Here is a 12,271-nt window from a genome sequence, read left to right on the forward strand (position 1 = left end):
AGTAAATTCAAGTAATGATGAACAATGATGAACAGGCACCTCAGAAGAAACTTGTGCTTCAGGGCCAAGGATGCAAAGTAGAACACCTGCCCAAAATGTTTACGCAGACAGCTTTCAAAGTACTTCAGTGTATCTGGTAACATTTGTTTCCAATTCGATCAGTCTTCTTAGAAAACACATTCCTCAACTATTTGGGGAAGGGGGCGTGGTGGGGGAGGCCACAAAAATACTACATAAGTCCCTTAACCTATGACTGCCTAGGTATTCTGCATCCCTGCGTCAGTGCTGAGAGGAATGGGACATCCCATTGTAAAAAGCCAATTACACTGAGGTCATGTACAGTTCCACCCCTGACTGGCTAGCTCCCTGACCTGGCCTAACCTTTGCAATGTAGAAAAGGAAACCAGCATCCACAGGTATGAACCCCACTTTCAGTTGCCCTTACTATAATTATCTTCCAGCATGAAAAATACATGGAAACCATGTCATTTTCAAGAGTTTACTAAGATTCATCCTCAGATTTACATGTGATATATTGGGTTACCCAAAGACCAAAGAATCCCAAGCAGAATCAACAGACAGAATTTAATATATGCACACGGTTGTATATATAATGCAGCATCACACCATGTAGGGCATTGACTTGTTTTATACATTCAGATCGTTTGAAACACTTCTTAAGGCTACGAAACAGAACATAGAAAAATAAACAGCAATATATTCAACACTTACAAAAGTGGTATGATAAAGAATATAAAGTACTATTCCTTTCAACACTTCAAAAGATATGTATAGATATGTATATGCTTTACAAGTAACATCACAAAGATCACATCTTCACATGCTTACAAGGATTATTGTACTCAGTGTAAGGCTAGGATCATTTTTCATACATAAATTTTTTCTAGCTTTGTAACAATGCAATTTTTTTTAAACCATTCAAGTAAATTCAACCCCAGGGCTGCTGCTTCCCAGCATTAAGACATGCACCCACCCCCTTACAGGATTCTCCAAACTTAGAAAACAAAAGTCCCAATTATCAGAAGAGCCAAGGGCCAACAATAAGAAAATTGGCTCTTTCAAATTGATATGCTCAAGTGAGCCATTGTGAAGATTTTAAAAAAGCAATTAGACATAAAGTTAGGGAGCAAAATACAGTAAACAGCAACAGTATAGCTTCCTCCTCAGCTACACTAGAATGGACCTTGCTACGTACCCTAACCTTCACCTCATCTAAAACTGAAGGTAAAATAAACGAGGCAAAATAAATATTGCTAGTTTCCAAGATGGCTGAGTATTCTCTAAACCAGAAACGTTTAGAAAGGAACTGTATTGCACCAAGTCAATCACAAGCATGTGTGCAGTTCACAGGCATTCAGTTTACCCTTGGGCCAAAGAGAACACTGCCGTCCAAGGATAGGCTGCACACACGGACTGTCGCAGAGTGGGCTGCAGGGAACCTGCTTTCAGGGTGAGGCAGGTATGAGAGACCTGCCATGAAAGAGACTCACAGGAAACCACACGAGGGTCAGAAGCTGCCAGCATCCTGCTGCCAAGGCGTGTGCGGGGGAAGGATGGAGGATGTCTGAGGAAGTAATGAACAGCAGCACTGAAAGGCGCAGAGGTGGGGCCGACTACAGCACCTACGCTAGTCACATGAGCTTTGGTCAGTGGAAGCGTGTGTTCAGAATGTAGCCCATAAAGATCATGTGCCAATACAAAGGACTTCCTGGCTGTCATTTTTCTCCTTTTCTTGTGTACAACGAGGTCAAAATACAATATGACAGTTCATGTGAAGGAAAAAGCTTGCTTGGCCCTAGTCTGACCTCAGGATAAGGCAAAATCCTCTGATACCTAAAGAAAGAAAACTGACCTTCATACAAAGATTGATCATTTTAAAACTATAAAAGTCAGAGTTCTATTCCAGAGGTCAAAACAAAGTACAGGCTACAATTCTTTCATCACTGATCCATCATGCCCTGGAGGTCAAGTGGGGAAACAGAAGGTGATTGGTTTCCCTCAGGAGCATCACATCACTAAGGTAAGACAGTGATCACGAGGACACCAAGCACTATTCTTCCCTGTCCTATCGTTCAACATTTCCCAAATCAGTAACACAAGACACTGGAGAAAGCTGCTGCTTTTAAGCTCCTGAGACCAAACACATCAAACCTCTAAAATCTGGCTTATTACATCAAAAGGCGATTTTCATACTAAAACTATTAGATAAAACCAGTTCTACGTAAAAAGCACGGACTAGACAGAAGACCGTCTACAGTCCTTATCTATCCATAATTCAGCCACGGGTACTGAAGCACTGGCAGAGCAGAACCTTTACAACCACTCTAGCTTAGAAGCAGACAACAAATTCCTTTCAATGGGTTCTCATTTTTTCTTCACATCCCATGCTATAACTTTTTTACCTAGCACCATCATAATAAAATGTTATCTTTCAAAGTGCTCTCTAAAGCCCTACATTACAAAATTCCTAAACACGAATCACTACTCAAATCAGCAGTTACACAGACACGGGGTAACTAAAACGGCACAGAGGTAAATCCATCATTACAGTACAGTGGAACTTCACTGAGCCTGGCTGACAGCTGCCAGACACCCCAAGTTATCAGAGGACCCAGAAAACCTGTCTGCTTCAGTTCGTCAAATTCAAGTGAATTGTATTTCCTTTTAAAAGTAATCTGCCCCCCAAAACAAAAGCCACATCTATTTCTGGCTAGGTATATCACACACAACATGCAAAGAAAATCACCACCATACTACCTACTATTTGCATAGCACTCAAGCTGCCTGATCACAATTGCAACATAAAAAAGGTAGATTTTCACATTGATATGTACAAATAAGAAATACAAAGTACAGTTAGTTGTACAAAGTAACACAGATGAGGGAATACTGTGCTAGCTCGTCTGAGTCCAATCTCCAAATGAGAACAGAGTGCAACATGCAAAGGAGCCTCTAGTGAATACTGCAGACCGGAAGCAGGACTAGACAGGGCACTGACGGGGAGGAGCTACAAAAGGCAAAGCAAAACCACGTGCTAGCAGCATCTCTAGAGAAGGACTAAAGTCACAATCATGTTCTTTTTATACAGTAATTCCAGCTATGACGAGTTGAACATGCAACTGTAAAGTGATAAACACAGCTTGTGGTGCAGGGAGGAAAACAAAACACTCTTTATAGAGAGGCCTATCAGGTTAAACATTTCAACATTTCTCACAAAATATTTAGAATCTGTCAGTGCATTAGTGTTAAAGTGGCATTAAAAACTTCTGCAGTTTTAACAGATGCAGATTATTTCCAAAATGCATAGCATCTACATTCCCTTCGAGTAGGCACCATGATATTTACAGCAGTGCTAGAGTTCTTGATGGAAACAGCCGTCTCACCGGACTTCCTACTATTTCTTAAACATCTACTGTATTCTATCTCAAATTCAACAAATACTCACCAAAAAATTCAAAAATATACCCTATGGATATTAAAAGAACTATATACAACCATTCTAAGACACAGGTTAATAGGCTGCCTCGTGTGTAATAGTAAAGAGAAGACGTTATTCAAGTTTGACAGATACTGAGATGAAAGGCCTTTGGGTTGGAAGCATATTAAAAGACAACAGTGTTTTAGGCTGAGGATTGTTTGAGCCCAGTTTATGACTAAGGCATTGCATAATAAAATATACATTTCTATTTGGTGCAATGTTATGTTTTGGAATCTATAGTGTATTGAATGCTTTATTTTCTTGTCACTTTAGTAAACACTAAAAAGCACACATTTCCAACGTTTTAAATCAAACTTACACAAGGAAAAAAAAAAATCAAACACTGTCTATGTTTTATATTGAGCTGTTTATAAAAAAATACTTAAAAGTCATGTTTACTTCTTATGGGGGCAGTAACCCAATAAACAGATTCTGAGTAAGAAAAAACCACAATGCCAAAAATTCATCTGCCCCTTAAACTTATGTCCAAAGTCTCATCAGAATAGGAAATTAAGGGGAAAAGGGGAGGGGAGGAGATAGTTCCAATTTGGGTTTTTATTATAATGATTTTAAAGCCTTCAGAAATATTCCACCTAAGAAAAGGCTACAGCTCTACAGTACGAGCGACAACCAGCCATTAAGTGTGTTGTCCCCTGTGGCCATCTCCCATCCCTGACCTCCTCCTATCTCCCCTGTAAGGGCGTCCTCTAACATGTCGATGGTACTGATAACCTTCATCCCGGCTTCTGTTAGGCTGCCCTTTCCAGGACTCCTCGCCTCTCACATGTTGATAGCCACCTCTACCAGAAGAGCCCCAATCACTTTTGTACTTCCTGCTTCCATAAGTTTGATTATAAAACTGCTTGGATCTGCCACTTCTCAAAATATTAGACACTTCATTCTCATCTTCTGAACTCTCTTCTTTTGGTCTTTGCAATCTATCCACAGAGTTGGCCCCAGAGCTGAGCACATCGGCAGCAGTCTTGGGGTCTTTGACTTTCTCTGGTTTTTCTTTCAGACTTTGAATGGTCCTCTTAGGCTCAGGTTCAGCAGACACAGCCTCTCTCTCTCGGTTTAGAATCTGAGTAGGGGGGTGAGCCTTTCCCTCCACTCCAGAAGAACCTGAAGCCAAGTCTACGTCTGCCTTCCGCGTCTGGGACGACTGCTCCACCCGGCCTTCATGCTTGCTGCTCACACTTGCTTCAGAGAGAGAGTGTGCGCCTTCCACTCTGGCTTCTGGGAACTCGTCTACTGCTGAGACAGAATCGCACTCTTTAGACAGATCTAGATTTTCCAAAGGCAAATCCAACTCTCCTTTATCATCAGGGGGCAGGACAATATTTTGCCTCATTACAGGATTTTCCACAAATCCCTGAAAAGGATACCCATACCAAACATGAGGGAAGAAAGGAGGTGCAATGGGAACAGGACCTAAGAACGGGTTAGGCCCAAAGGACTGCTGTGGGTACATGTTCTTGCCGCTAAGTGACTCTTCATACTCAGCGTGAAGAAGCTGCCCTGGGCTCTCAGACTCCAGTTCAGGTTGGTAAGACAACTGTCCATGGCCTTCAGACACCTGAGATGGAGGGATAACCAGAGGGGAAGAGAACGCAGGCGGTCCAATCTCTGCCTGTGGCATCTGGCCATTAACACTGGCCTCAGGGTGCAGAGAGTAGTGGGCGTCAGCACAGGGGCAGTCACTTTCACTCTGAGCAGGAGGGGCTTCTTGGAACCAAGTACTCTGAGGATACACAGGAACAGGGACCTTTGGGTACACCCTGCAGGCTGCCATGTACGCCTGGTGCAGAGGATACAGGTAAGAGTGTGGGGCCCACATAGGGCAACTATATGCCTGAAAGACAACAAAACAGCAGGACAAACAGAAACACGAGAGGTTAAAAAGCTATCTTTCTGAAAAGTATTTAGCTTAAGCTAAGTCTCTCATGCATATACAAACATAAAACACACACAGGACCACAGTGGTGACCAACTGTTCCCTGGTCCTGGCCTGATGCAGATTAACAGGAAGAAGCATCATCTCAGCCTCTCAGTTTAGCTAGAGCCACTCACTAGCCTGCCACAAAATACTCCAGACAGTCTCCAACAAGGCTCATTAACTAGGAGTCCTCAAAGTGCTCCAATAGCCAAGGATTAACATTTCAGAACTCTTAACAAAGGATAAAAATGAGAAAGAAATGCTTTGAATACTTTCTTTGTTGGTATTCAATTAAAAAACAAAATTATGAAAAAAAAAATGTAACTAGCTGACAATATAATCCAGCATGACCTAGGTAAATGTAACCAGGTTCTAGATACGTATCATTCAGTAAACCTTAAATTACCAATTAAGAGTTAAATATTTTAAATTTTACTATTTATAGTGATGAAGTTAACTTTGAAAAGATGCAAATACCTTTACACCAAGATTGAAGAAGAATCGAAGAATATTCTTATCTGAAAAAAAGAATAATTTTTCACTAAAATTATATAACCAAAGCTTTTCTTTCTGCCAACGTCAACTATTAAAGCTCTAAAAGACATTTTTCTGCTGTATTGTCTGTGCAGTAAAACACGAAAATAGAAACAACCAAACACCGGGCTGTCACTAGACGGTGATTCCAGGTCTGCTGTACTTCCCTCCACATCAACATCTAAGTCCCTAAATAACTTAAATGTAGTTTATCTGATTAAAATTCAATCTGAGGGGTTGGGGATTTAGCTCAGCGGTAGAGCGCTTGCCTAGCGAGCGCAAGGCCCTGGGTTTGGTCCCCAGCTCCGAAAAAAAGAAAAAAAAAAAATTCAATCTGAGGAAAAATTCAGATGAACATTGTACTTTTCATATATTCTATTGTGATTTCAAGAATTACAAAATGAAAACATATGGAAAAATAGTTAAAATTACCATAACTCAAACCAGGTATTGGTAGTGCATACTTAAAACCGAGAACCCAGGAGACTGACGCAGAATATACGCTCACAGCCTGGACTACAGAGAGACACTGCCTATAAAATAAATTAAAACTTGGACTGGATGGCCCAGTGGCTAAAAGCACTGTCCACTGCTCTTCCAGAAATCCTGAATTCAATTCCCAGCAACCAACCACATGGTGGCTCACAACCATCTGTAATGGGATCTGATCCTTCTTCTGGTGTGTCTAAAGACAGCTACAGTGTGCTTATATATAAAAAATAAATCTTTATTTAAAATTAATTAATTAAATCTTAGAAGTGATTTTAAAGCTGTCCAAAGTTTTTTATGGAAAAGAAAAAACAAAGCATGAGAGGCTTTGCTAAGCACAAAAGCTCATTTTCTACCAAGCTAAAACAGGCCTGAGCACTCAAATGACCTGATCATTTCCTCAGCTCTCTGCTCCTCACTGAGCGCCTTCAATGGCTTTCTCACTAATTCTGGTATACTTGAGGGAAACAGCAGCTGGAGGCTGGAGAGGGCCTCACCTTTAGGCAGGTCCTCGCCGGTCTGACACAGTGAATAGGGTGGTGCAATGGCTCGATCTCCCTTCTCACTACAAGGAAACCCAGGATAGAGTGGGTCTTGATAGAGGCTCATTGTCTGAGGCAAAGGCATCAAGGGCTGGTTAACTGCCTGAATTGACATAGGAACCGGAGAGGGTGTTAAATGCGCTTGTGACACGGCAGCATCAGGTCCAGTGGTCTGTGTCACTGACAAAATGGGAATCTGAGCAGGGACACCTAAGAAAGACAAGGGAAGAAACAGAAGTTATAAAAAAATGTTATTTTCATCTAGAAATATTTGTAGTAAATTAACAGTACTGCACAGCATGTACACCTTATATAGCAGTACACAGTAAGCAACCCTAAGTACTTTAGTAACGATCCAGGAAACAAGCAGAGTCCACGTCTTCTAAGCATAGTCCCCATAGAATGTCTAAAGCAAAGTCCTTATAGAGCCCGAAAGGAGTTGTGACAGTGCTGCCTACAGAGGAAACACAAACTGTGGCACCAGTCACTGTTGACCAAACACAACCAAAGAGAGCAATATGACAACAGGGTAAGCGGCTCAAATATCACACCCCCATGATGACAGAAGCACCCCATTGACCGCCATGCACAGGACTTGGCCTTCCAGACCCATCAGGAGCACTCAGACTGCTGCAGTAGGGCTCCACTCAGGAACCTGAGACTTCTGATCTGAAGGCACTGTTGCTAACTGGTTGGAAATTTTTCCAAATTCGTCTCTAACCTGTTGGTCCGAAAGTTGTGGGTTCACTTGGCCAGGCTGGCACAGTGGCTGGTAAAGAAGGCACCGCAGGAGTGAGATGAACTTCTGGAGAGACTAGGAGGGGGGCTGGATTTGACAAAGGTATATGTTCTGCTGGCTTCTTCAAGAATAGGAGGTTAAAAAAAAAGGAAGAAAAAAATCATTTTGCTTTGACACACATTTATTAATAAATTTGTCTTGAGTGAAGTATGAAAGGCACTACTTTAAAACTAAGCATATAATTATTCACGTGAGTCTCAGCGCTCACTCACTAGCCAAGAATACGCACAACGCATTTCCTATTGACACATCTGTGGGAGTCACAGGCAGTTAGAGATGACGAGCTTTGAAGGCAAGTGGGAAAACAATCACTCACAGAAGTCCTTAGCTTCCTTTCTACTAAACCAGTCTGACACAAAACTTTAAAAATCACGCTTGGGTACATTCATTTTGCCAACAAGTCTGTAGAGGCAAGACCATTTAGACTGAGAACCAAAGTGTCTGCTAACACTCTCAAGTGTGTTCATTTACTTGGCAAACTATTGGTCCTTTTAAATGCACAGAGACTAATTCATTAGTGACAATGCACATAACTTCTAGAGATATTTTTAATGTTCTTTTTAATTTCCCAGTTGAACCAGCACAAAAATAAATAAGGGTGCCAAACATAAAAGTTAGCAACTAAACTTAACTCAAATTAAGTCACAGGAATGGCTATAAAATGACATTCCAGAAAAGTTTACAACATTCTAGGATAAGCCAAAACAAAAAAAAATTAATAAAATAAATTTAACAGCACCTACATTATGTCAGAAATAAATTCTGGCATTTACACACTGATGTTTTCACATACACAATAAAGAAACCCTAAGACTAGACACCCTATATACCAAGGCCAGTAAACTTACTTGTTCTACAGGAGATGGGCACTCTTTCTTTGACTTAGATGGTGATGAAACTCTTGTACATTTATCATCGCTGATCTTTGAAAGCAAGAAAAGTCACATTGATTAAGAGATCTGCATTTTGGATAGTTCACTGAGAACCTTCCTGGTTAATTTGGCCTGCACATCCCTGTCACAGTACTGGGGAGCTTTCTTTTGGGGTAGGACTTCCAAGAGCGTTAACAATCTCCTGTACAAACCTCACTCTCTAAGTACTCAAGATTAAACACTAAAATCCCACAGAGTGGCAAATGACTTTCATCCCAGCACTTGGAAGGCAGAGGCAAGCAGACCTCTGAGATAGAGGTCAGCCTGGTCTACAGAGCGAGTTCCAGGACGACATGAAAAACCCTGTTTTGCAACTATTGATAAGACATCCTGAGATAACCTGAGAAAGTAATGGGAAGTTAAAGACCCCGAGCTTCATCCTATTTCCATTTTTTTGTTTCATTAAATTATAAATATCTAAGTGCTTTCAATCTCATTCTCATTAGCAAATCTCTTCCTGCTACACTATCACAGCATTAAAGAACAAGAAGCAACTAACATTTAAAGCTTTTGGAACTGGTGAGATGGCTCAGCAGCTAAGGTGCCTGCCACCAAGCCCAGTGACTTGAGTTCAATCCCTGAGGGTCCCGTAGCAGGAGACAAAGTTGTTTTCTACTCTCCACATATACACCATGATGTGCACACACCCATGCATGCACCAAATAGGTGAGCAAAGGTTTTAAACATATCTAAAACCTTTACCTCCAGTGTGCTTGGCTCGGGTTTTTTATCCACGTGAGTATGGCCACGTAGAGAGTCTGCAAAAGATCAAGAATAAAAAAAGGCAGACTCAACCTTCAGATGCACTTAAATACAGAAATACAAATATTGTCTTAGCTCACATGAATGTTTTTCTACAATGTCAAATATATGACACCTGATGAACAATTTTAAATCTTTTGCCAATACACAAATCCTTTCTTATATCCATAGTAGATACAATACACTAGCTGATATCTCAAACTTTGTATATACCCAATCTTATACTAATTTTTCCCTGTATCTATAAAGTCAGCAGAAACTACTACTGTAGTAAAACAGAATCCCAATATTCTGTAACAGAAGTTACATGAATGTAACCTCTTACAATGACCTCACCCTTCACCTTTTCATCTAAAGAGAGTACTCTAGGACTTCTCTTTGACCGACTCACACTGCCAGCATCTCTACTCTGCACTATGGGAGCATTACAAGAACACAAGCACTGCCACACCCACTCAGAGATATTCAAGGTGGCTACTGAGAGACCAGTGGGCAGCAGCATATTCAGTATGGAAACACCGTGCGCCATGCGCCAGTGTACAGGAAGCAGTAGAGCACAACCATCCTCCTGATACTCAGAACGGCAGGTAGTTTGACTCCTAGCAGGTACTTCTGTACTTTCCATTTATTATTTCCTGTCATCCTTCACTTGACTACGTAAAGCTGCAGAAATGCTGTACATGACTAAACAGTAGGAGGTGTATCTTCAGTGCTAAAGCAGTGTACCTTTGTCCTTCCGTTCCTCTGCATCTACTCTCCGCATGCTTCCTTTCCTGTCCCTCGCATGTGAAGACTTCCTTGGGACGCACGCGTTGCTATTCTGAGGTGACTGACTGACTGATGAACTCTTTAAAATAAAATCACACTTGGTATTAAGATGTTATAAATATACAAGCTCTACAAATTAACATTCATACTTCTAATCAAAACTCTCCAAGTTCATAGCCTTATAATTTTATACCTTAGAATCTACCTGATAGGTAATTATGGCTATCATCTAAAGTCCACATTCAATTATATGTTCTATATTAATAGTCTACTATGAAATTAAGTATCAAATAATCAGACATTTGGGCTAAATTAATACTTCTTCATTTATCAGTTTCAAGAGATCACACTGACCAAGCTATTATCTTGAAATTGATACAGTACTATCTTTGTTACCAACCTTTCCAAGGTCTGCTGTGATGGGAAATCTCAACTAGCAGGTGTTACTGAAATGGTAGTCACGAGTAAGCCGCCTGAGCTCTGAACACACATAGTATTGGTAAACAACAAGCGGCGCCAAACACAGGATGGGTTTTCAGGATGAATGACCCCAAAGGTTCTAGACCCCGCTACTGCACTCTTCATGAATCACACAGACGGAAAAATGCTTAGTCTTCTCCTCTAGTTTCTAGTAAACAAACCTAGGCCACCATCAGAGCCAACAGCAGATCAATGGAAATCTGGGAGTAGGAAACCCAGTGGCACTGCTTTACACATTCGGCAGAGAAGAACAAAGTACTAACGTCAGCCTCTTTAAGCAAAGCTACGTGAAGACAAATAAAAATGCGTGAGGGAGCACTGAGCACGGACTGTACTTGACTTGGGGACCTTTTGCATCCCTCCCTAAGCTCCAGACTGAACTACTCATAAGCTTCAAACTGAGCCAGCTTCTCTTTCAGAAAAGAGAAAAGTGACCGGGTGCAGTTTTGTCTTGCCTGTGGCACAGTGGGCTCCAACAGCACTCCACCTTGCTTCAGTCAGTGTTACCACCTTATACCATCTGCCAAGACTTGAGAGCCCTCACCTACATGACAAGAGTTCTCCTTTCTGATCATATCCCCAAAAAGTAAAAAACAGCAACAGATGGTGGGATTAGTCCTCTCATCAGAGAAGTATCCAGTTCAGCCCAGTGAATGACACATGGAATAAGACAGATACATGTTCCTTCTTGCTCAAAACAACACGGTGAGAACACGCAAGTGTAGTATGTTTTATATACAAGTGATCAAAGTTTCCTGAGTGTTCAGAAAACCTTGCAAATGGTCAACTGAGAACTAAGCCTTTGTACTGCAGGGTTTCCTTGCAGATCACAAGTCAGTCTGAAAGGAAGCATTCAGGACTGTTAGGCTCACCTGTCAGCGGTTTTCTCAGTAGCATCTAGAGGATGATGACGCGCTCTGCCTGTGCTTCCCTCCCTCCTTTTTATCTTGGCACACAACTCACTATACTGCCAGGAAGGCCTTAATTCACGGCTTCTCTTCCTTCTCAAGTGGCAATGATAATGAGCACACACCACACACCGAAGTGGATTGTAATACTGAAATATTTTCAATTTAAAAATATAAGTCCACCACTGGTAACTACAAAGTGCCTTAAGACTTCTAACCGTTAACCTTTATGATCTCCATATACGTACAGAAAGAGCCGGAAAAGCCTGTTCATCCCGGTTCTGAATCTCATAGAGTAGCCGAGACTCTTCAATAGCTTGCTTCTCTCTGCGTTCTTCTGGCGAGAGGCCAAAATAGTAAGATTCACGACTCACATGATCAAAGTCCTCAGCCCTTTCACGATCAGGTTTTCTGCCAAAAAAAAAAAAACATTCTTTCAGGGAAAAAAGGCAAGTGTATGGAGAACAGACACACAATGATCTGTACAATAGCCAAGTAAACAAGCTGCACCGTGACGCTTTGTCACTTAAGACCACAGGCAAACAGATAAACACAACATTGTAGGCTAGCTACTTCACAGAATGGCACAGAATAAATAAATAAAATATAACCTACTTCATTC

The 12,271-nt window shown here is 41.3% G+C and overlaps 1 protein-coding gene across 4 annotated transcripts in view; it reads right to left on the reverse strand.

Moving 5' to 3' along the window:
* Nucleotides 1–485: 485 nt before the first annotated feature.
* Otud4 (OTU deubiquitinase 4) overlaps nt 486–12,271 on the reverse strand; it is a 47,960-nt gene continuing 36,174 nt past the window's right edge. The window contains exons 14-21 of one of the 4 annotated variants that reach the window (XM_032888157.1): nt 11,898–12,060; nt 10,220–10,340; nt 9,434–9,489; nt 8,648–8,722; nt 7,722–7,860; nt 6,956–7,210; nt 5,913–5,953; nt 486–5,351 (exon numbers count right to left, since the gene is read on the reverse strand). In XM_032888157.1, coding sequence (XP_032744048.1) covers nt 4,137–5,351; nt 5,913–5,953; nt 6,956–7,210; nt 7,722–7,860; nt 8,648–8,722; nt 9,434–9,489; nt 10,220–10,340; nt 11,898–12,060 — 2,065 coding nt within the window. In that variant the 3' untranslated portion in view covers nt 486–4,136. The remainder of the gene's footprint in view (nt 5,352–5,912; nt 5,954–6,955; nt 7,211–7,721; nt 7,861–8,647; nt 8,723–9,433; nt 9,490–10,219; nt 10,341–11,897; nt 12,061–12,271) is intronic. The other 3 variants (XM_032888158.1, XM_032888159.1, XM_032888160.1) reach the window with 3 other exon arrangements.

The sequence above is a fragment of the Rattus rattus genome, chromosome 17 (genome assembly GCF_011064425.1).
Source record: "Rattus rattus isolate New Zealand chromosome 17, Rrattus_CSIRO_v1, whole genome shotgun sequence".
In the NCBI taxonomy this organism is placed as follows: domain Eukaryota; kingdom Metazoa; phylum Chordata; class Mammalia; order Rodentia; family Muridae; genus Rattus; species Rattus rattus.